Here is a 23,895-nt window from a genome sequence, read left to right on the forward strand (position 1 = left end):
TAAATGTGTAGCAGAAGCAAACCAAATACAATACATATGAAATCTGCAACATTGTATATATATATGTCACTATACAATAATTAATTGTTGTAAAGACAATCATTTTGTGATCATCATTTCCTCATCTAATTAAGTACATTTTTCGGCTTACCATTGTCTGAGCTATCAATGAAAAGGGGTCGATATGTACCTCATCCATACGAATACGTGGGTAATCTTCCGATATGTATCATGTATGAGAAGCTATGGACAGATAGACAATGTTTGGATTTATGGAAATATGGATTTCATGTCTAACGCACTTTCTTGCAACTGTTTTGATAATTCCTTACATCAAGTTACGTGCAAAACATTTATACCCACAAATTATTACTTATATACTTCTAAATCAAAGTTTAATATCCGTATGTCTACCAACGATTGCACCCAAATCAACAATGTATATTTATCCCGCAATGCCACTCTGTAGAGCACTGACTACATTTGATCGAATATTGTACAACAACATGTAAACTCTTGTTTACATGAGATTCTTGAGAGGCATTTAGAAGTTGGTGAATATATAAGACGAGTATATGGATGGCAACTTCTTGTTTATTGTATTATACATATACATATATCCATATACTCGTCTTATATCTTGTTTACGTGTACGTAATGTATGTAGCTTTGGGCTAAAATCAATACATGTATCGTTATAAACTTGTTACTGAAGCCCCAGTATACATTAATAATCACCCATTGCCAATGTTAGCTGCTGCGGTAAATGACAAAATGAAATAGAGTCTTCCCTGAGGCTGTTAATTTCATGTTGGCTTTTGAGTGAGTGAGTGAGTGAGTGAGTGAGTGAGTGAGTGAGTGAGTGAGTAAGGTTTTTACGCCGCTTTTATCAATATTCCAGCAACATAAAGGCGGGGGACACCAGAAATGGGCTTCACACATTGTATCCGTTGGCTTTTGAAGTAACTGTGCACTAAGCTCACAACGTCTGTCATATATAGGAGTTTTGCATAGGGATATATGGCAAGCAAACTGAATGCTTGAACATGGGCATCGCACTGGCTAATCCCATTTGTAGAGTGGAGATAACATGCAATACTGTGAAGCAGCAGAGGTAGAAGAATAGAATGTGTTTACTGACTGAACTTTAAAGTGAATAAAACTAGCAAAGTACATGCACCTAAGGATTACAGGGCACACATGGACATATGCAACCTATGTGTACAGACGTATACACACAAAATAATTACTAACAGGATATTAGATGCTTGATTGAAGATGCTATCTGATTAACATAGAGATTTCTTTCTGGGTTACATCTTCTTTTTATTCTTGAGTACAACGTTTCACGGCTTGCTCTGGCCCCATCATCAGTTTTACCTGATGATGCGGCCAGAAGAAGCCCTGAAACGTTGCAACCCAGAAAATAATCTCTATGTTTAAGAGGATCTTGTTATATATTAATAGTAAAACGTATTAAGAACAGAAAAATAGAAGAAGAAAAAACGCCGTGCGGTCGGTTTCAGTTATATGCTTATAAAATGTTCCTCAAATGGGACCAGTTATTTTGTTGTTGAGTATACATGCCAATGTAATTAACGCCCCGACTGATGGTCTCTTTCTTCAGAGGCAGCCTGTTCCTGATGCTGAGTGGGCTGTATGGCATACTGCTGGTGGTACTAGGATCGGTCATACCAATCACACAATCGTTTGTGAATACAAGGCACGTGTACGCATTTGAGGTTAGTCATTACGATGCTCTATATTCTTCAGCGAGGAGGCTGATGACGATCATTTCCTGCTACAGTGACACAAATCCACATATTTGAGTGGTGGCTTGGACCCTCTGCTAGACAACAGAGACACAATGCGGCAGTTTGAAAAGGTTATCCTGACCAGATTCAACGTCCGTGTGTATCGTAATGGAATCGAATCATCGACCTTCCATTCTGGTCAAACGCTCTATCCAGTAGCTTTGAGCCAGTTATTATAGTTAACGATGTATATCATTAGATGCTATTAATAATGTAAAACAGATGCATGGAACAAAATACATTTTCATTATTAAAAGCATATTTCGTCTCCTGTAACGTGAACTTATTCTCAACCTCAGGGTTTCTACATCTACCTATACGTGGTCAGCATCATCTTCCTCGTCTACGTCTATGCCTACTTGCTCAGGAGGAAGAAACTCAAAACGGACCTGTTGACGAAAACGCTGACCCAATCAATTTCCTTCACAAGAGGATGGGCCAAGACCTTTACCAAGACTGATGACTACCCTTCAGCGAGAGGCAAACGGAGGAGACATATCTCTGTAACTGTGTCCCCACATACAGGAAGTTTCTACTTACGCCTGGGTGCCGTCGGTATGTAGATCATATACCTTGTGCGTGGATATTCTTAATTTTATAAAATGTGAACGCAAGAGAATACGAATAAGTCTCGGATGCATTCTCCTCAGATTTGAGCAAAACAAAATGTAAATAGACGACTGAAGATGAACAAGCCAGGAGTTAGCGCTAAAAGGTCAATAAGCCATGCCCTACCAGTAGTACTCACGCAAGTTGCTCAAATTGTTGAATGATGCAGCTCAGTACTCCAGTGACATGAACACAAATGATGTGAGGGGTCAGAACATTAGGAGTCGCCATAGCACATTTTCTGATTTTTTTTAAAAGATAATTTTGTTAATTTAAGTGCACATACATACATACATACATACATACATACATACATACATACATACATACATACATACATACATACATACATACATACATACACACACATACATACATACATACATACATACATACATACATACATACATACATACATACATACATACATACATACATACATACATACATACATACATACATTTGTATAGCGCCGAGATCCAGTACAACTGCTCAAAGGCGCTTTGTTTTCCCTCGAACACATTAAAGAGGTCATATATTTTCTTGTACAGGTGGAGATCCGTTTTAGCATATGTCTTTAGCGACTCATGCTTGTCTTAAGCGGCGACCAGCGGAACACATGTCATCGTATCCCAATTGCAGGGATAGATGGTCATGATGCCAATCAATGCTCATCATGTCAGTCACTACATTGTCTGATCCAGCAGACATACAGCTGGAAAATTGTTGAGTGCGGCGTTACAAACAAACAAACAATATCCTATTTCTTGGTAAGCCACACAGGTCGTGGCAACGTGAAACAAACAAGCACGTGTGTGGTGCAGACGAACCAGTGATCATAAAAGAATCGATTCTTTGACCTGAGCTCACGATAAGGTAATCCTGGCAGGATTAATTCATATACTAATCCAAGCGTGAATAGTGCAATCTGGAAAAGAAGGATGGTATTTTGAGATAAAGGTTAAAAATTCATACCTTAAAAACATTTTTGGGGGTTAGTGGACCCTAGTCCCCATGAGGTGTCAAATCAAATCAAAATCAAATTAGACATTTGTATAGCGCTACATATCCAGAGTCCTGCTCATGTGCGCTTAGTCGAATGCTCGTTTGAAGAGGATGGTTTTGAGACAAGATCGGAAACTGTTGATATTTTCCGATTTTCTGAGATCGGTCACAGGTAATCCATTCCAGAGTACAGCACCCGCTCTGCTACATGTTCTGTCCCCGTATGTTGTGGTTCGGACAGATGGAACATCTAAGCTTTGCTGACTAGCTGATCTGAGTGACGTTCCAGGCTTGTGAAGGTTGACTAGTTCCTGGAGATAGAATCGAGCAAGCCCGTTATTGGACTTGTCAACAAACATAAGAAGTTTGAATACAACTCTGTCTTTTACAGGGAGCCAGAGTAAGTCCTTCAGGACTGGTGTTCTGTGCACACATACATATGTGTGCGTGTTATGAGCCTGGCAGCTGTGTTTTGAACACGCTGTAACTTGTCCATGTACTTCTGCTGTATTCCATAGAGTAGACTGTTGCAGTAGTCTAGACGTGATGTCACAAATGCATGGGTTAGGCATTTTGCTGACGGTGTGTCCATGTACCTGCTAATCTGTCTGATGTTCCTTAGGTGGAAATATGCAGATATGCAGATGTTACTGACGTGATTTTCCATGCTCAATGTTGAGTCAAAGATGACACATAGATTTCGAGCATGGATTTCTGGTTGAATAAACGTATTTTCCAATTTGAACTCCAGGGACCTTGAACTGGAGTTCAGTCTGTATATGAAACGACAATCATCCTATATTGTGTATAATCCTTGTTTCTCACTCTGTAGGTTTCGGTATTGGGAGCATGATCCATAGTGGCCTTCACTTCGGGCAATTCCTGGTGTTTGAGCAAGATCTCTCCCACTGTTTCAGCATCGTGGAGTCAGCCGAACCCTTTCTTCACCTTATTTTTACATTCACGCAACTTTACTTCATATTTCTCAATTCGAAGGTAAATAATTGTTTGTCGTGCATGTGAGTACACGGAGGATGGCGGTGTGGTTGTACGGCATACAGTGCTTTGTTGCAGATTATAGTCATGTAAAAACAGGATTCTATACATTATTTATGAGCGTAACTACCCTTAATCCGAGTAGAACTGTGATTTTGTGAATCAGATTGTTCTGTTGGAAAACGTTAAATTTCATTCACGCTACATCCTCTCAGGGTAATGAACAAACGTGAACAATATCCAAAATAATTGTTGTGTCTCCTCTCACATTTGAACAATTTAGTCTGTGTCCAAAGGGAAAAAATCTTCTAGCCAAATATTAATCAAAACACAATTTGAACTACTATAAGAGAGAATTATTACAAGTAGTTTTACCCTTGTTTCGGACACAGATTTCCTTTTGTATTCAGTGTATTGTTTTATTTCTATTGCTTCTTTGTGAGCACGATTTGAAATTGATGACGCTATTAGAATAGCCTTCCGGTCAAAGTACACATATGTGCGAAAAAATACTATGTTGAGTTGGTTATATGCATTAACGAAACTGATTGGGATTAATGCACTGGGCAGCCGGGGATGGATACAGGTGAATGTTTTGTTTCCTTTTCAGATGTGCATCCATCGTTACAAAATCCTTGCTCGCTTTGGTCTAATGCACATGTGTGCTGCGAATGTGTGTGTCTGGTTCAGGAGTATCGTCGTGGAGACGCTGCACACAATACACGCACACAATCATGGTCAGCATAACGAGAGTCATCACCGCGACTACCACGCTGACCAGACAGTAAGCTATGACACAAACGGTCATGCCAATGATTCTCTGTGGGATGAGGAGAACGGAACTCTCACACATGGGAGAGCACTTCAAGGTACCCTTATTTGTCTTATCTGTCAGTGAAGTCGATACTTTCTTTAACGGATTATTAGTTTTGCTAAATATGTATTGGTGATGCGTTACCAATAGTGAATAACAGTGCTAACTTTTAGCTGGAATAAATCATCTATATATAGCACTAAACGCACATAGTGGCTCAATGGTATCTCCACATGGGCATATTAGTGGCTGGATTGTGTTACAATAATTACTCAGCAGTAAGACGATAGTACTAAACCTGTCGCATTACAGAACCGAGGTATATCGAAAAGGCGATTATCACAACAGCGATTCTGAGGTTATTTGCGATATTACCGTGACATTTAATACGATTTCGGCCCATCCAACTGCCGGGAACTAGGCCTGGTCTATCGCTTCTATGCTCAAGAATTTAAGCTCAATAAATATATGTGTATCCAAAGCCGTCTATAGAAAGGACACTGGTTCAAGATAATTCCTTTTAAATATACTATCCCAAAAAAGAAACACATAGGCCAAAATCTGTTGCGAAAATGTTGTACATGTATTTTCAAACATGCATAACTCGTCCACAAATAGACTTTAGTGCATGATTTTTTACACCAGTTTAGAAGAAGGTAATGTCTATACAACCAAGTGGATAATTTAGATAACGGAGACGCTGAGCGCGATGGTGACGACGTAGCACGGTCCCGATGTCGGGTCTCCCGGCTCTCAGACCAATTTCTTTCAACCTGTTCCGTACAGTTTGACCGAATATCCTCCGAAGCCCAGGCACCCTGCCTGCTGTGCCTCTCACCCGTGGCAGTACGATCATGCAAATGTAGTACCCGGATGTAACGATCTTGGGCTGCAGTGGTGACTCGAGGTCTGACTGTACGGGGACGGTTATTTGTTACGTCTGTTTGGCTGTGACGAGTTGCAAGCCGTGATATCGTGCTCAGACTAACATTCAGACGTCTGTCAATAGAAGATTGGTAATCTCCAGCGTGCATTCTTTCAATGGCGATGTTCCGTGTCGCAGAGTCAAGGCGTGGCGTAGTGATTTGACCTTGAAACTCCTTCAAAACGAATGCCAATTTCCGAAAGTAATCTGGATTTTTATTGCCAGACAGTGCATGCTCTTTGCTGCACAATTTCAACTGGAAGGTGATTTCTGTTGTGTTGTGGCGATGCCTTTTTAATCCTTGTAAGAAATCTCATCAAATTCAACATTTTCAGGTAATATCGATTTTTTACTTGTGCAACTGTGTAAAATCATGTTATCAACACTTTTGTTACATATTTTGACGATTGTTTGAACACAACATGTAATTAATAGATTTAATACAGAACGCCTATGCGTTTCATTTTTTGGATAGTATATTTTATGTCATGTAAAACATTTATGATGAAGATATGATGATGATGATGATGATGATGATGATGATGATGATGATGGGGATGATAAAGAGGAGGGGGAAGTGGAGGATGATGGTGTTGTTGTTGTTGGTTTTGTTCAGCAGCATCAACCTCGACGTCAGCTGGAGATGTCTGTCCCCAGAAAACTATGATGACTGAGCTTGTCGAGTCATCTGGTCCGTACCTGTATCCATGTACTATTGAGTACAGCCTGATGTGTGCAGGTAAGTCAGGAGTAGTACTAGAGTGGGTTTTTTGCATCAGATGCGGCTTAGAGGCTTATTTTTATAAAATAAGTTCCCCAGCCCCCCTTAAAATAGCCAGAACCATCCTTCGATGTGCCAGTTCAAATAAAAAATAGCAAAAGCCCTCTGTGGCCACAACCCACGGAGGGAGAAATTGGTGTTTTGACCAGAGACCCGCCTGGACCCTGGTCTGATGATGTTTGTGGTGCGCTGGTATTTCTCCCGTGGGGTTGTGGTCGACCGCGCTCTCCCATGAGAGCTCCGTGTGTTTATTTTTCGAACGGTAGGCTTCGAACCTCGGTCACAGAGTTGCGCTTCTCTGGACCTTGATCGTACCCAGCAGTCGTTCGACTAAGCCACAGAGGACCTGGGCCTTATTTCACAAAGCAATAAAGGTGATCGTAAGTCACTAAGGTAACCTTAGTGCAATGTTAAAGAATGGGAGTTAAGGTTAACCTTAGTTAAGGTTGCTTCGTGAAAGGACCCCCTGGTAGCCGAGTGCTTGGTTTAACGGGTCTATCCTGAGATTGCGTCGTCCTCTTAAACCGGGCTCCGTCTATAGTAGCGCAAAGGATGTCTGAAACCCGTCATTCCACTTCCGCTTCAATACTTCGTGCATGTTTGGTGGCTTTTTCACCTCCAATCTATGTCTCATAAAATACAAACACGATGGCCGTAGGGAGTTTGAAGAACGTTGAATACGATACATTAGTCGACGAACGCTGAAAAAGATTGCAGAGGCCATAATCTATCTTGAGCTGGGTTCCGTCTATACTAGCTACAGTAGCGCAGAACCAGTCTCGCTCGCCTCGTGCACGTTTGGTGGCTTTTCACCTCGAATCAAGGTGTAATAAAATACATTCACGATGCTCTTAGGTAGACTAGACCCCGCTGATCACGATGCATGCGTCGATGGACGCTGAAAACATGTTTAGAAACCACAGTCGGCTAATTTAGAATCAGGGTACATAAGCTCGCAAAGCGTATGAGCTATATATAGCTTGAATGCACCGTCCCTGACAGAGACTGACTGCCGGTCTGAAGGGAACGCTTCGGACTTAGAGTTTCAGCGTTCAAATTCCAAACAAAAATGTTTTTTTGTTTTTTTTTACTCAAACTAGTATCTCGGCTAGGCCATAATGACATCTACAAAGCAGTTTAACGTGAATCTTTGATGAGGTCTTTGTTGTTGGTCAGGAAGGCTTGAATGATTTGTTGTCTGCCTTGTTCTATGAGCTTTTTTCTCTCGTCTTCTCTGAAGTCGTCGGTTTTCCGAGTCTTGGTTCGAATCTTTTCCTTCATGCGGTAGTACTTGGCGAGTTCGGCTAAAATCAGGCGGACCTCTTCTTTCGGCGATGTTACTGTCCGTGAGCGCTGACGAGACGCGATCATCGATCGCGTTCAGCTTGGTTTCGGCCAGCACTCGGATTTCGTCATGTTTTAAGGCCTTCCGTTGCAGACGACGCGAAACGAGTTTGAGAGCTATTCCCGCCAGTCCCGATACCCCGGCGGCTACTTCTAACCCGAGGACGACGGGTGCGGCCACGATGGTGGATAATAAGCGGATGACGGCACCCCTGAGTCCCATGCCAGCGACCACGAGGGCCGTGTCCACGCCGTCGATGGCACTGACAGCCCGATGGTACATTTGTGCAATCTGAGTCGCATGTCGCGTTCTCGTTCCAATTGGCATTTGATTTCGCTGATCTGTCGCAAACGAAATCCACAAGAAAAAAATGGTGATTTCCAAAAATTTCCAATTTGGAAATATTATATTTCCCAAAATTTCCAAAATTTGAAAGATGATGTTTCCAAGGCTTGGAAACTTTTGGAAATTTAGGAAGGATTTTACCACTACTTCTTTCAATTTCTCCTTTTCCCCAAGGATCCCCGGCCCATGAGTGTATAGACTGAACTATTTCACGAATCTTTTGATCTGTTAGAGTTCTTATTGTTGATATACATAATGTATCTTGCATGTGACATGTTTACTCATGAAAACTGCAGTTGGGGATTATGTTTAGATTAAGTGTTTACTATTCGCCATCCTATGCGACCAACTAGGAACCAATTCTATATATTAGTTTAACTTCACTCATCTGCATTCTTCTTGTTCTATGTGTCAAAAATTGATATTGACTGTTCTATTTACCGCTAGTATGGCGATCATTTTCAAAGTCAGTTTCAAGTGTATGTTTTAGTTGTTATCCACAAAAGCGCAAATATGTTTAATTTTTCCCCCCTCTCAATGTTCGTATGAATACAAATTCCATACACCTACGCTATATGGACTATATAACAGTGTACAGATATACTGACTGACTGAGTGTATTACATGCCATAAAAGTGAACCCGTGCCATGGCGTAATGGGGTATTCCCCGTGAAGTAGGATTTTGTTATTACAGTATAATCTCGTTCATGTTGCGTCGGTGTTGTTATACGGGATTAAGACACTGGGTGCTATAAAATTCTGAACTTGTTTTGAAATATGATCGAATTTACTGAGTTAATTTACTGAGTTTAGCTCACTGAGATTATAATGATACTGATTCATGTGTTCACTCAACGTCTACGGGGATGATACGTTCTACGTCTCGCCAAAGTTATTGATTAATCTACTAATCTACTAATATCTAACAAAGTGCTAGAGTTTTGGGTGACCTTCGTAGGGTCAGTAATAAGTTGAAATAGGTCATACATGATTTGCAAATTATGTATCTTATTATTACATGGCGTGTTGGCATGGCAGATTTAAGAAGATAGTTGAAAAGGCCCTCCAAATGATAGTTGAGATATATTTCACATGATATGTTTCATCTTGTGATGATTAATTGTGGCAACACCAAATTATGTCATGAAAATATCAAATATCAGTTTAGCCTAATTTCATTTCTTTACCCCTTCAACTTTTCGTATCAACCTTGTGCCTGTTAAAACATTAACTGGCCTTTGTTCGAGATCACCAGGTCTTGGAGGCAATCACCCTATGTTTTTACAATTCTGCTTCATGGGAACTAACCGTAGTAGAATACATTCTCCCATTAACACCTGTCACAAGGGAGGGGCCATTTGAGTTTGTGCAATTTGCGTATTCACGAAAATCTCATGAACTTGTCAATAGAAAATTGGTTGTGTTGTCCAAACGTGCGGATTGAAGCAAATACTCAAGTGAATTCCCTTTTTACTGAATCATGAGTGTATCTAGATTAATTTGATCATTTACAAGAAGTACGTTACAGAATGTTTTAATAAAACATTCATTATAGATCAAGAGAAATCAGCCCACAAGCTCACAGATTATTCCAGAGACAAATATACATTTGAAAGATTCCAGTTTAGACAAGACATTAATTTCATAATAAGCCAGCCAATAGACTTTATGTTAATATCCCAGTTACAGTTATTTTGAAGGGTCAAGTCTAGATGCTTGTGATTATCTATGTCTTGAATTATCACACCGCTCATTGTAAGGTCAGGTTGGATGCTTCTGTTAAGTTTTCTACTAAACTGTAAAATAGGTTTGTCGCTGTGGTGACAATTATATACGTTTGAAAATGTTAAAACCTGCAATGAGAACACGACGCCACGCCAATAGCAACTCCATGCTTGTTTGATAGGTATTCTTGTCGATGCATAGAGAAGGGTTCCCATATTCATTCTTGTATCATTATCGAGATAAAGGGTAGGTTAGACATTTGGATCAAGGTAAAAATCGTTTGATGTTTGATGTTTTGACAACGGTGTTGTTTTAAGGGATTCTACAAGATGAAAAAACGTGTTCACTCATGGAAAGAAATAAGACATGTATACCAGACTACCAGTATGAGATTGAATCCATGTTAGTGAGTTCACACAGTCACTTTGATTTATAAATTAGTTCACTCAATTCATAAGTTGTGAGTTATTCATTTTCTTGCAGAAACTTGCTATAAGAATTTTGGAAATGACAGTTTTCACCATTATTTCCACAAATTCAGTTATGGTAAATGCACAGTTAGACTAGAAGTTTCTTCCTACTTTTCGTGGTTGGAGATATCTATGTGTAAATGGTTACCGGTATATGTTCATTCTGAACAAGAGAGAAGGAGAGAATGGATCTCATGGAGATGCAGTCAGAAAGACTGCAGAGCAACAGTCTCAACATTGAACGACATAATGTCTAAAATTCCTGGCCCGCGTTTCACAAAAGCCTCCTAAATTTAGGAGGTTGTAGACCCTACGACCATGTTTACGACCCTCTTCCGGCCGTTTCACAAAGACGTCATATCCATGTCGTACGACGAGGTCCTAAATCCATGTCGTACATTGTATAAGAGGTACTTTGTTGCATAGCAACGCATAAAGCGAGACCGAACGGGCACCTGCTTATCTTGTTATTCCCAAAGTATTTCAAAATAGAAAAACAGTTTGAAATAACAATGCAAATGTTATGTTTTTAATTCAATGTACAGGTTATCTTATGGTAAAAAAATATCAATAAATTAATTATTTTGGATTCTCTCACTAAATTTCATTGAAAATTACAAGATAAAATGTATAAATCATTTCCATTAATATTATCAGTTTTACTTATAAGGTTTGAATTGAATCGCTGTCCATTAACTTGTTCATATGAAACTGCAATATTAGTCCCAATGTATTGAATATTGCACACTATAGGACCTAAAGTCAATGTTGCAGTTATGGCTACCCTTGATCTACTAACACTTGTGTAAAGGTTTAAAATGTGGTGTGATACTCTAAATGTGTCAATTTCTTTTGTAACTTTTATTCAAAATATCAAAAACTTTCAAAGAATAAAAACGTATACCCTGTATCCACATATGATATGATATTGAAAAAAGCTAAATGTAGGTAGAATCTACTGAAATTGGTTTCATGAAAAAAAATATCTGAATGATACGCAAAATATACATCATATTACTGAAAGTGTAATCAGAAGGATAGGACGATTGTGTTTACTTTTTTTTCATCCGACCTTCACCTCAAAGATATTGCCTAATATGTAGTACTACAACAATGTTGACGTGTGACATCACAACCGATGACCGATTTCTTACAAAATGGCGGCTTCGCTGACAAGGGTACACAGGATTTTGCGAGGACTCTTCCCTTGCTTCAGGGATCGTTTGTACATAAATATGAAATGAAAGTAATCAGAGTGACTCTGACTATCTGTGTATTGTTATATGTTTTCTTTGTAAGTAAGAGAAGAAGCCAGAAATGCTGATAATTACCGTTGTCGTTCTGCGTGATTTTGCGTCTGTTATGGCGTCACGCTGCACGGAAACTTTGACAATTTCTTATGAAGTATCAAATCAAATCATTGCATTGTATCTATTTTTCATTTCCTCTTTCTTGTTATGATACTCTTTCCATACATATTCTAAAGGTATTGAGCCATTGCAAGCCGGCTGCTTCGCAGTATAAATCGAATCTTTTCTTTGTTTACATTTCAAACTACAGTAGGGCAGTCTTCCGAGCACAGCGTTTGTTTTCACACCCAATATCTAGTTGGTATTGGTAACAAAGACCAACTGTGATTTGATTTTAAAATGTATGGGGAATTCATTGATGCATTTGTCGCAGCTGACTATGAAATATACGTGATGTAATAGGCGTCTCAATACCGGCCTTTGCGAGACGTGATTTTGTAAACACTATCCAATAAGGCGGAAAGCGCACTTCGGCGTTCGTGTAAGCATATTTTCGAAAACATCCAAACCGATTCTAGGTTCATCGGCAGCGTTTCAGATTATCATTAGTGATATGAAAAACTGATTTCAGTTATCATTAATATGTTATTTTTGAAATTCAGTACTCAGAGTAATTATCCGATTTTCACATTTGAAAACATACTGTCTACACTTTACAGCAAATAATGCTGTGAATCGTGATTTCGTATTGTGTATAAAATGGCGACATTTACGATGAAGCCTATTTTGAAAGGTTATTTAAGCACTTTAGCTTTGTCTTTTAGCTTTGTCAAAACTGTGAAGTATATTTGTGTGCCTGATATATTTAGAATTTTATTGGACTTCAAAGAGGAAGGGTTGAAGAAGGAAGGACATATGTCCTGTGCTAACTGAATCGTGCGATTAGTTCGTATTGTGTATAAAATGGAAACGATATATCACTTTTCGTAAAACATGTATTCAGATGTATCAGTTGAACAGCTGCGGGTGGCCAACATCTCGTTGATTTTTGTGGATGTGTTGGATTACATTTATCCGAACAGTAAATAGCCTGACATTTGTTCTTATAACTCTTATCTGTTTTAATTTTAATAATTGCATTTGTTTTTATTCATTTTGTCGTATCATTCAACAGAGATCATTGTTTTCGTCGTGAAGTAATGAGACAGACAACATACACTAGCAATTGTGATTTTACATTATTGGCAGAGCTGTGGCGCCCAGGGTTTTAATCAAGTTACTCATATTACATAACTGACATATTCTGATTTCTCTTTGTATGCCTGCATACCTGCCAGTTTCAATAAAAATAATTCATGGGAAGAGCAACGAAACGAGGGAGAGAGCTATACGGAACTTCTTTACGCCGATTTTTGCTAAATAGTCTTCGGAAACGTATGTCCGATTTCCATTGGTTTATAGTATAAACATTTTGTGGATAGGGAGTAGTGATTCCGACCAAGGACTGAAATAGATATCTTTCATTCTTTGTGTAAAGGATATGATAAAATTGGTATGCAACTGAACATTTGTAGTCACACCACACATAACCATAACCAGTTTTGTACAACAACTCCCTAATATCACTCACCCAATTCCTTTTCCCATTTTCGTCATACAATTTCATCATATCATAACATTTTTTCGGAAACCTATGGCATGGCATATGCAGTAATCTTACCCAATACTTTATGGCTTTTAATGGAAGAGTATATAAAACAAGGGGAATCTACCCTAATTCTCCGTAAACCATCCTATTACATGTGTTCGGTTTTACACCAAGAACCTTTTACATGCATATAAATGAACTCTCTTTCAATACTGTCATATTATTTGCAATCCCCATATCTCAGAGCCATATAAAAAAGTATTGGACTTATCTTCATATCGAATATTTTTAAAGAATGTGTTAAAGGACATTTCACCCAACGATCTCATATTTTACAAACACCGATTAAGATTTTCAAGGCTTGTGCTGACGCTTGTTTTGTGTGTTTGGACCAGGAGAAGACTATTACAAAAATATACACCAAGATACTTATAAACACTGGTAGTTTTTGAGTAGTTGCCCTTTATAATACCATTTTTCTAATTTAGAGAGTTTGCCACCTTTCTTAAAGACGATAATTTTGGTTTTGTCTCTGTTTTACACACAATTTATATTGGTCAGAAAATGTGTCTAATTCATCTATTTGTTTCTGTAAACCGCTAACAGTACTAGAAAATAGTACAATATCATCGGCAAAGAGTAACAGAAATAGTTGTATTGTATCTGGGTGTAGTTGAATCCCATTCGTACATGTGTCACATATTTGTATTGCTAATTCATTAATGAAAAACGTAAAAGGAAAGGGCTTAAAATACAGCCTTGTCTAACACCTAGTTCACTAATGAAAGGTTCAGATAAGTCATGCTGATTCCTTACACACACTTTAACATTTTCGTATATACTCTTCAACATTTTATTCATTTTACTACTAAGACCGTGCGATTGTAGAAGTCTCCACAGTTTATCCCGCTGCACAGAATCGAAAGCCTTTGCAAAATCAACGAATAGTGCGTAGAACTTTCCACCTTTTGAGCTGAGGTATCTTTGTATTAGGCTATACAGTATAAAGATATTATCTGTTGTTGTATATCCCTCCTAAAGCCCGCTTGACCCTCGTATATCTGATCCATGACGTCAGTCCATTTAACTAATCTTTTGTTGATAATGTAAGTAAATAACTTGCCAAATATACTAAGTACAGTTATTCCACGGTAGTTATTGGTATCTTTAGGGTCACCCTGTTTATAGACTGGAACAAGAATGCCAACTGACCAAGATTCAGGAAAGTTCCCAGTGTCGAGGATAATATTGAAAATAAGCTCAAGATATGGAAGTAAAAGATCAGATGAATGTTTGAAAAATTCCGGGAGGATGTTGTCTAATCCTGGTGACTTGTTACACTTTAGATGTTGTATACTGTTAAGTATTTCATCTCTACTTATTAAGGGCATCCAATATGTCAGGGGCTACACCTGTAATATGAGTAGACTCAGTATCGTTCACATAGTCTTGTCTATTTGGATCTGGGTTGTTATCAGAGGCTGAGAATAATGACTGAAAGTAATTGAACCATTCGTCGATTTCAATGTTATTATTTTGGCTTTTCTTAGGATTTAGTGTTTTAAGTTCATACCAGAATTTTTTTTTTTTTTGGCATCATTTATATTATTTTCTAGGTTTTTCTTTTCTGTTCCATAAATGCCTTTCTTTTTTCCTTGCAGGTTGTATTATATCTGTTTCTAGCTTTGTGATATCTCTCCAGGGATTGCAAGGTTTTATCTTTTCGGAAGGAGTTAAGAAATTTACACCGTTCTTTTTTTAAATGATTACATTCTTCATCATACCAGATATTCGTATTATGTTGTTCTGAGAAGGGGGCGTATCCGTCTTTTCATATCAAAGCAGCTAGACACAATGCTTCTACGACATAATCTACACATTGACTTATATCAGTGAATGCTACATCAACAGATTTATCAAATAAGTCTTGTATATCATCCGATAGTAGATTATTTCTGAATTGCGACAACATCTTGCTATTCCAAACAAATTTGTATGCTTCATGATCAGATTTATATTTACCACTCATAGTCTTTGGCTCTACTGGTGGGTGATGCGCACGTAAATCTAAGGTTAACGGGAGGTGAGAGGACTCTGCTTTAGTAGGTATAGCAAAATCTAGCACTTTGTCAAATAAATGTGCAGAAGCTAAGACATAGTCTATGACGCTTGTGCCATTTGTACCTATAAATGTAAAATCCCCTACTTTAAAATCTTTACCCACATCTGCCATTCACAATATGTATATTTAAAATGCTACATAAATCTAAGAGGCATCTGCCGAAATGGTTGACGACTTTGTCACAGGAGAACCGTTCAAGGTTAAAATGATCCAATATGAAATCCCACATGGAATGATCTTTACTTTCCGTATGATATATTATGTCATCATCAACAAAGTCGGGGAAGCGTAGCTGTCCGAGCATTAAAATCACCCCACAAAGCAAGTATATATCTGGTAGATCAGACATTTTATCCAACAGTTTCTCCTGGAAAAAGTGAAATACCATTTTTACAATGTCCACTAAATTTCTCATACCAAGATGATCCCTCTGGTTGTATATACACACAGCTATATAGCAAAGATCTCTATCGATGTCAAACGGTGACTTCTCAAACAATATAAAATTGCATTTTCTGTGATCTCAGTACATTTGATATATACATTTGATATACAAGTTGTGTCATGCCAAATCCTGTTGGCCATGATTCAAATACATATTTAACTACGAGTAGAAAGTAGTTTTGATTTTCTAACTTGATGAAAACAAACCATAATCTCATTAATTCTTTAACAGACTTTAGCCCGTGATGTTACGATTATTAAAAATGGCAGCGCCCTGTCGCGAACATCCGCCAGTCTGAGAATAAATGCTACTTAGGTTTGTTTTCACCGAGTTACAAAATCAAAACTACTTTCTACTGGTAGTAAAATATGTATTTGATTGATGGCCAATAGGATTTTGCATGACATATCTTATCACATAACAATTTCTCTCGTGGAAGCGAGGTGGGAGTCAATATAACACTACTTACAATATTATTGTCACTTCCACCACAACCTCGCTTCCGAGAAAGAAATCGTTATGCTTCAAGTTGTGTCATGGAAAATCTTTTTGGTCATCAATCATATATATATTGTACTACAACTAGTAAGTAGTTTTGATTCTTTATCTTCCGCGAAGCGATCTGAACACATTTAAGATATCGTTCCAAGCTTCCACAACGCTCGCTTCGCACTCACAAACATAACCTATTTAGCACGGACTACGGGGTCCGGTGAAAATTAGTGCATGGTGACACCATCACTCGACCCCCTAGGAGGGCAACGATTCGTTTTGCTTTGAGTAAGTTTCGTTGTTCAGACCATCCTTTAATGTTGGAATATGGGCGAAAAGTAAATATAAAACAACATGAGCGATTCTGCCCTCTGTGTATTGTACTTACCATTGAATCAGAGTACCAATTCTTTATTGAATATTCATTTTACTGTGATCTGAGAAACAGCCTGCTCCCACAATACTACATAAATAATCCATGTGAAACTAAATTTATCAACTTATTATTGTCTTGCAATTCTACAACTGTTAACAATCTTGCTAAGTTTATATTTCTTGCATTGACAAAAAGAGCGAAGTTTCTGAATATAGAGTATAAAATTAAATGAGACATTGTACATGTTAGCATACAGCTTAATATTATATATGGCGCTGGATTGTATTGTCATCTTTATAATTGTATAACGGGTCGGTGGCCCTTGTACGAAATTAACTCTCACTCACTAGATATATGCTTACGATGACACATACTTAAACTAAACGTGACAAAATTCACTTTCCACCCAAAACATTGAACATTTAAAATTTGTTCACCACTGCAATTTCGCCTAGTCAAGTCGATAATCCTTTCGTTAATCCCTTAAACAATCATTACTAAAACAACACCAAACATCAAAGACTACCGCCAGTCGCCATAACGCCCCCCATGAAACACTCATGCCGCCCCCATGCCACTATAGCAATTAGCCCATGCAGAACAATAATTTACCATCACCCACCAGTTATCTCCCCTTGCGGATATTTCCAAAATTGGAAATCTCACATTTCCAAAATTGGAAATTTTGAAACATCATCTTTCCAAAATTGGAAATGTCTTGGAAACATCATCTTTCCAAAATTGGAAATGTCTTGGAAACATCATCTTTCCAAGACATTTCCAAGCTTGTAAATGTGGATTTTTTTTCCAGTCATCCATCCACGGTTTCGAGCGTTTGAGCCACGTCATCCAAGAAAAACCTCAACTCCCTCGAGGCTTGTGGTGGAAGCTGTTCCTACTTGTACATAAATACGGCACCGTTGATTTTTATGGCGATCGTGCCAGCGTATGATTAACCCAACCAGAAGTCCCACCCGTTGTCTGGAGGCATTTCCAAGAACGACGTCGATAATAAGGGTAGAACCTGGTATCACAGTGATCCACGAATCTATATGGTTTTAAATAGAGCCATTTCACTGTGTCTTCCGAGTGAGGGACTAGCATATAACCCGTTTGATCTGGTAATGGTGATGCGTACATTCCCTTTTTATGAAACTGAATCAAACTTCACAGAAGAATCCCATTGTTTTTTAGTTCGAGGATATTACGATCCTGATCCATGACGAGATAGGGGTAGGTCAGGACGATATTGATGATCCAGTTCAATTCGACGATGACTTCTCGACGTTGGTACACGTTGTTTTGTAAGTGCAGGATGTACAATGCGTTTTCTGTACCGGGTTCGTAGAATCCTCGTGTGTCCTGAGATCGGAGAACGCAATGGTGGCTTGCGGAGTCACGTTTGTCATTGTTTATATTAGAGAAGAAATTTTAATTGGTTTTCGGATAATTTTTCGGCCGTGCACTTCAAACCCATCAGATGTATGTTATCGTGTAGGAAAATTTTCGTGAGCGATATCGTGTCTTCCACGGTGACGTTGACTCCCTGCTGACTGGTGAAGGCATCCACGCCCACCTGTACGTAAACGGAGCAAACGTGGTATTGGTGTTGTTGGGTCCATTGGATGCCTTTGACGATTTCGACGTTACCAACCCGTGGTTCGCCGAGGTAGACTCGGATGATCAGCGTGGATTGCGCCGGCAGATTTTGCAGTCTGCCGATTCTAACAAAGACTACATCCTCAAAGTGGACTTGGACTATCCTGCAGAACTCCACGCTGCTCACAACAGCTATCTGCTGGCTCCCGAACGGTTAACGGTGAACCGAGACTGGATGTCATACTATCAACTAACGTTGCTCGGGAAAAATAAGCTGGCCAACGTGGAAAAACTAGTCCCGAACTTAATGAACAAGAAAAAGTATGTCATGCACTATCGGAATCTGCAACTGTACTTATCGCTGGGCATGAAGCTGAAAAAAGTACATCGGTGCTCAAATTTAAACCAAGTCCCTGGATGGAACCTTACATTCGGCTGAACACCGAGCTGCGAAAACAACCACGAGCGACTTTGAGAAAAATCTCTACAAACTCATGAACAATTTCGTGTTCGGCAAAACCATGGAAAATTTAAGAAGACGAGTGACGGTCAAACTCGTGCGATCTCACGAGGAAGAAAAACTCAGGAAATTGATAGCCAGCCCGGCCTTCAATCGAAGTAAACTGTTCGATAATGACTTGGCGGCTCTCCACATGAACAAAAGCCATAACAAGCTCAACCAACTCTTTTACGTGGGGATGAGCATTCTCGACCTGTCCAAACATTTAATGTACGACTTTTATTACAACCAACTCAAGCCACAGCACGGCGATCGGTGTGAGCTGCTGTACACCGACACCGATTCCTTGTTGTTGAATATATGCACCGAGGACGTGTACGAGGACATGGTGAAACACATCGATATGTACGACGTCAGTGACTATCCGAAAGACCATCCAATCCACAGCCAAGTAAACAAAAAAGTCCTCGGCAAAATGAAGGACGAATGCGCTGGCCACTAATGGCCGAGTACTTCGGGTTAAGACCTAAGATGTATTCTATTAAGAAAGCCGATCACGACGAAATAAAAAAAATCCAAAGGGGTGAAGAAATACGTTGTGAAACGACACATCAAACACACCCTCTTCAAACAGGCTCTTTGATAAACGCACGTTCAAACACCCCATGAACGCATTGAGAAGCGAAAAACACAACATCTACGGCAGCACTCTCAACAAGACCTCGCTGTCGCCCATGGATACCAAACGATGGATTGCGAACGATGGCATCCACACTTATAGCTATGGGTACCAACAGTTGACCTCGACGCGTTTCCGAGACCCCCAATAAAGGAAACTCCACTCGATGCGTCGAGACAATTGAATGAACGATAGCGTGTATACATCATGGAGAAGGTTTACTACAACCCTCGGGGTTACTGGAAAGGCGTGAGCGCCATCCCGAAGCTAGCCAAAGCCGCTCGTATCTCCGAGGATACCACCAAAGCTTGGCTTAAAAGACAAGCCATCTGGCAAGTGTACGTGCCGGCTCCCTGATACATCCGGAGAAGAAAGTGTGACATTGCCATACCCAACCGTACCCAACCGTCAAGCCGACCTCCTGTTTCTCCCGCACAACAGGGTGAGAAACAAAACCTACAAGTACGCCCTGACCATTGTGGACATTGCCAGTCGCTACAAGGAAGCAGAGCCATTAACTACCCAAAATTCGAGTCAAGTCGCAAAGGCCTTAGAACGCATCCACAAACGCAGTCGCTTGACCTGGCCGACCGAATTACAAGTCAATCCCGGACGCGAGTTCATGGGAGCCGTGTCACAGCTGTTATCGAAGCATAAAGTCCAGTTGAGACGAGGCGTGGCTGGAGCTCACCGAAGCCAAGCCATCGTCGAAAGATTCAACAGGACCTTTAGCCATGTGTTTGTTCAGACATCAGTATGCCCGAGAGATGGTCAACCCAGAAAAACGATCGACGGAATGGGTCATACGCTTACAGCAAGAGGTGTTGGCGATCAACAACGAAGTCACTCGACTCCTCGATTAAAGACCCATCGAAGCCATTCGAATGAAATCTGTGACGATCGAATCGGCTGTGCCATCGCGTCACGGCCAAGAGAAAAAGCTATCGGAACGGGTCTTCGTGAGCTATCTGTACCAGCCCGGTGAACTCGAAGGAGGGGACAAACATCATGCCACAGACCCCGTATGGTCCATGAAAACGTACCGCGTCGACCGAGTGGACATCAAAGACGACTAACCGAATCTGTATTACTTGCAAGACGGACTGGGTAGGGGATTCATCCGAGAGGAATTACAAATTGTCCCTCACGACAGGGTATTATCCCCTTAAAAATAAAAAAATGTTCTGTCTGGGATTCGAACGCTAAAAAAAAATGAAAAAAAAATGTTCTGTCTGGGATTCCAACGCTTAAACTCTAAGTCCGAAGTCCGGCGCGTTCCCTTCACGATGGCAGTCTCACTCTGTCAGGGACGGTGCATTCAAGCTATATATAGCTCATACGCTTTGCGAGCTTATGTGACCCGATTCTAAATTAGCTGATTGTGGTTTGTAAACATGTTTTCAGCGTCCATCGACGCATGCATCGTTTTCAGTGGGGTCTAGACTACCTAAGAGCATCGTGATTGTATTTTATTACACCTTGATTCGAGGTGAAAAGCCACCAGAGGATGATGCAATCTCAGGATAGACCCGTTAAACCGCGCACTCGGATATCAGGTCCTCTGTGGCTCAGTTGAACGACTGATGGGTACGATCAAGGTCCAGAGATGCGCAACTCTGTGACCGAGGTTCGAAGCCTACCGTTCGAAATAAGAAACACGGAGCTCTCAGGGAGAGAGCGGTCGACCACAACCCCATGGGGGAGAAATACCAGCGCACCACAAACATCATCAGACCAGAGACCAGGCGGGTCTCTGGTCAAAACACCAATTTCTCCCTCCGTGGGTGGTGGCCACAGAGGGCTTTTGCTATTTTTTTATTTGAACTGGCACATCGAAGGATGGTTCTCGCTATTTTTTTAAGGGGGGCTGGGAGGCTTAATTCCCACAAATAAGCCTCTAAGCCGCATCTGATGCAAAAAACCCGTAGTTTATCAGAACCTATAGTGCGTGAAGAACTGATTTCCATTTACTTGATGGCCTGTCAGGTCTGTGGTTGAGAAAAGTCTGACATGAAGACCCTTATAGAAATATTTCGCCATGGATGCTCTAATTAAGTTAAAACGAGTCGAGGTGCTGTGTTACTTTTAAATATACTGTTATCCATTTACAACTTCTTAAACATAAATTTCTGTGGCCTGAGACACTAGTCTCTGGGGGTCGAGAAGAAAACAACGGGGATTTTCCTTCGTCCTCGCGTTTACGTTTTCAACACAACTTTGAAAGTTTGTGTCTCACTGAGGGTTATCAAACCCCCCATATGATAGTTGAACCAGATGAGACAAATCGTGCATGTTAGGCTGGCTGACGTGCGTGCGTGCGTGTGTATGTGCGTCTCTCTGTTTGCTTGTGATTGTGACAAGAGAACATGGTTACTTGCAAGTCTGTTTTGAACAACATTGAAATGTAGTAATGTTGAATGTATTTCACACATGTGAACAGTCTTCAAGACAATGTCCATATTCAAGACATTGGCAATATATGTAGATGCCATTTGTGATGTAAATCTCTCTTTTTTGTTTCGGTATGACAGGCATTCTATACGTGATGTGGAAGAATGTTGGACATCGACGGAGGAGAAGCCACTCCGACTCTGATGACGAAGATGAAGACGAAGAATCTATGAACCATCAGAGGATGAGTGTAGACTGTGCAGGGTCCAACCGAGGCTTGTTTCTCGGCATCCTTCTAACGGTTGGGTCCATCATCTCAATCATAGCCTTCTACGTTCTTGCGGCTGAGGAAGCCATGTCGAGCACTGCCATCATCATGACACATCTCTCTGGCACGTGCATGTACCTGGTCACCTCTGTAGCTCTTGTCATTGCTGCCCAGAAGATGAAACACCATCGCTTCCACTCAGAACACAAGGGTGACCTGGAGGACACACTGATTCTCATTTCCCACACTGGATTGTTGTGTTTCTCAATCTTCAGTCTCGTTGCTGCCATCTTACATCCGTACGACGAAAGGAGTGCCTTGACGATTCTTTCCAATATAATGATGATGGTACAGGCTTCTATGCAGACAATATTTATTATGGCGGGAGATCGGATGACTGCTGCAACTCCTGCACAAGTTAGGAAGAAACCTGGTCGGGAGTTGGTAACCTTTCTGCTTCTGTGTAACTTCGCCATGTGGGCAATGAACACCTTTCAAACACAGAAGCCCAAACATAACCCTATTCAGGTGGAATTCTATGGACATGAAGCATGGGCCATATTTACCAATATTTCAGTACCCATGGGCATCTATTATCGATTTCATTCCTCGGTGTGCTTATCAAATATCTGGAAAAATGCATGGAAGATGAAGAGACACATTTGAAGAACCTGGATGGTCAGCACTGACGTTTTGTTTTAATCGCTTGAAACGTACGTGACATTCCCATCGCATATACTTCAGCGTAGAATCGGAAAAACAAAAGAAAGTCGGATTCACCGGAGAGGTAATGTTTAAATGATGTGATTGGATATGTTGTAACTGTATATATTTGTTAATATGGAATGTCATATCTTCACTGTGTTCAGACGTTACTGACGATCATCACGTAATAAAACATAAATAAATAAATCTTCTGTGTTTTGTAACCTAACACTCGAATACCATGAAATGAAGGTTTTATATTACATATAAGCATATTTAAGATATCACCCCCTAAATCTAGCAAGAAAAAGTCACCTACACATAACTTCCATGTTTTTCCTGCAGCTCTATACACCAACGATGCTTGCAGTAATGTAACAGTCCTTTGATCGTGGGTAAAACGTGGATATCGGGCATGCAGGTTCTATTTGTTTAGCCGATTATGAATCCTTTGTCTACTCTAACGATGTAGATAATAAGAGACAAAATATTATGGATGTCAACTTCATGTTTATTCTGTACACAACGTTTCTGGGCTTTTCCTTGCCCCTTGGTCAGGGGAATCACCTGGGGCAAGGAAATGCCCAGAAACGTTGTGTATACAACATTGATCAGTTGTGATGTATTGTG

At 40.1% G+C, this 23,895-nt stretch overlaps 1 protein-coding gene across 1 annotated transcript; it reads left to right on the top strand.

Moving 5' to 3' along the window:
• Window positions 1-1,610: 1,610 nt before the first annotated feature.
• LOC124286239 (proton channel OtopLc-like) lies at window positions 1,611-23,226 on the top strand. The gene is made up of 6 exons (XM_046722583.1): window positions 1,611-1,742; window positions 2,114-2,369; window positions 4,261-4,424; window positions 5,035-5,293; window positions 6,780-6,902; window positions 22,433-23,226. Exons 1-6 carry the CDS (start codon window positions 1,611-1,613, stop codon window positions 23,224-23,226), a joined length of 1,728 nt encoding a protein of 575 aa, XP_046578539.1.
• The last annotated feature ends 669 nt before the right edge of the window (window positions 23,227-23,895 follow it).

Source organism: Haliotis rubra, unplaced genomic scaffold, assembly GCF_003918875.1.
Source record: "Haliotis rubra isolate DU_JTF1 unplaced genomic scaffold, ASM391887v1 Scf38, whole genome shotgun sequence".
Taxonomy (NCBI): domain Eukaryota; kingdom Metazoa; phylum Mollusca; class Gastropoda; order Lepetellida; family Haliotidae; genus Haliotis; species Haliotis rubra.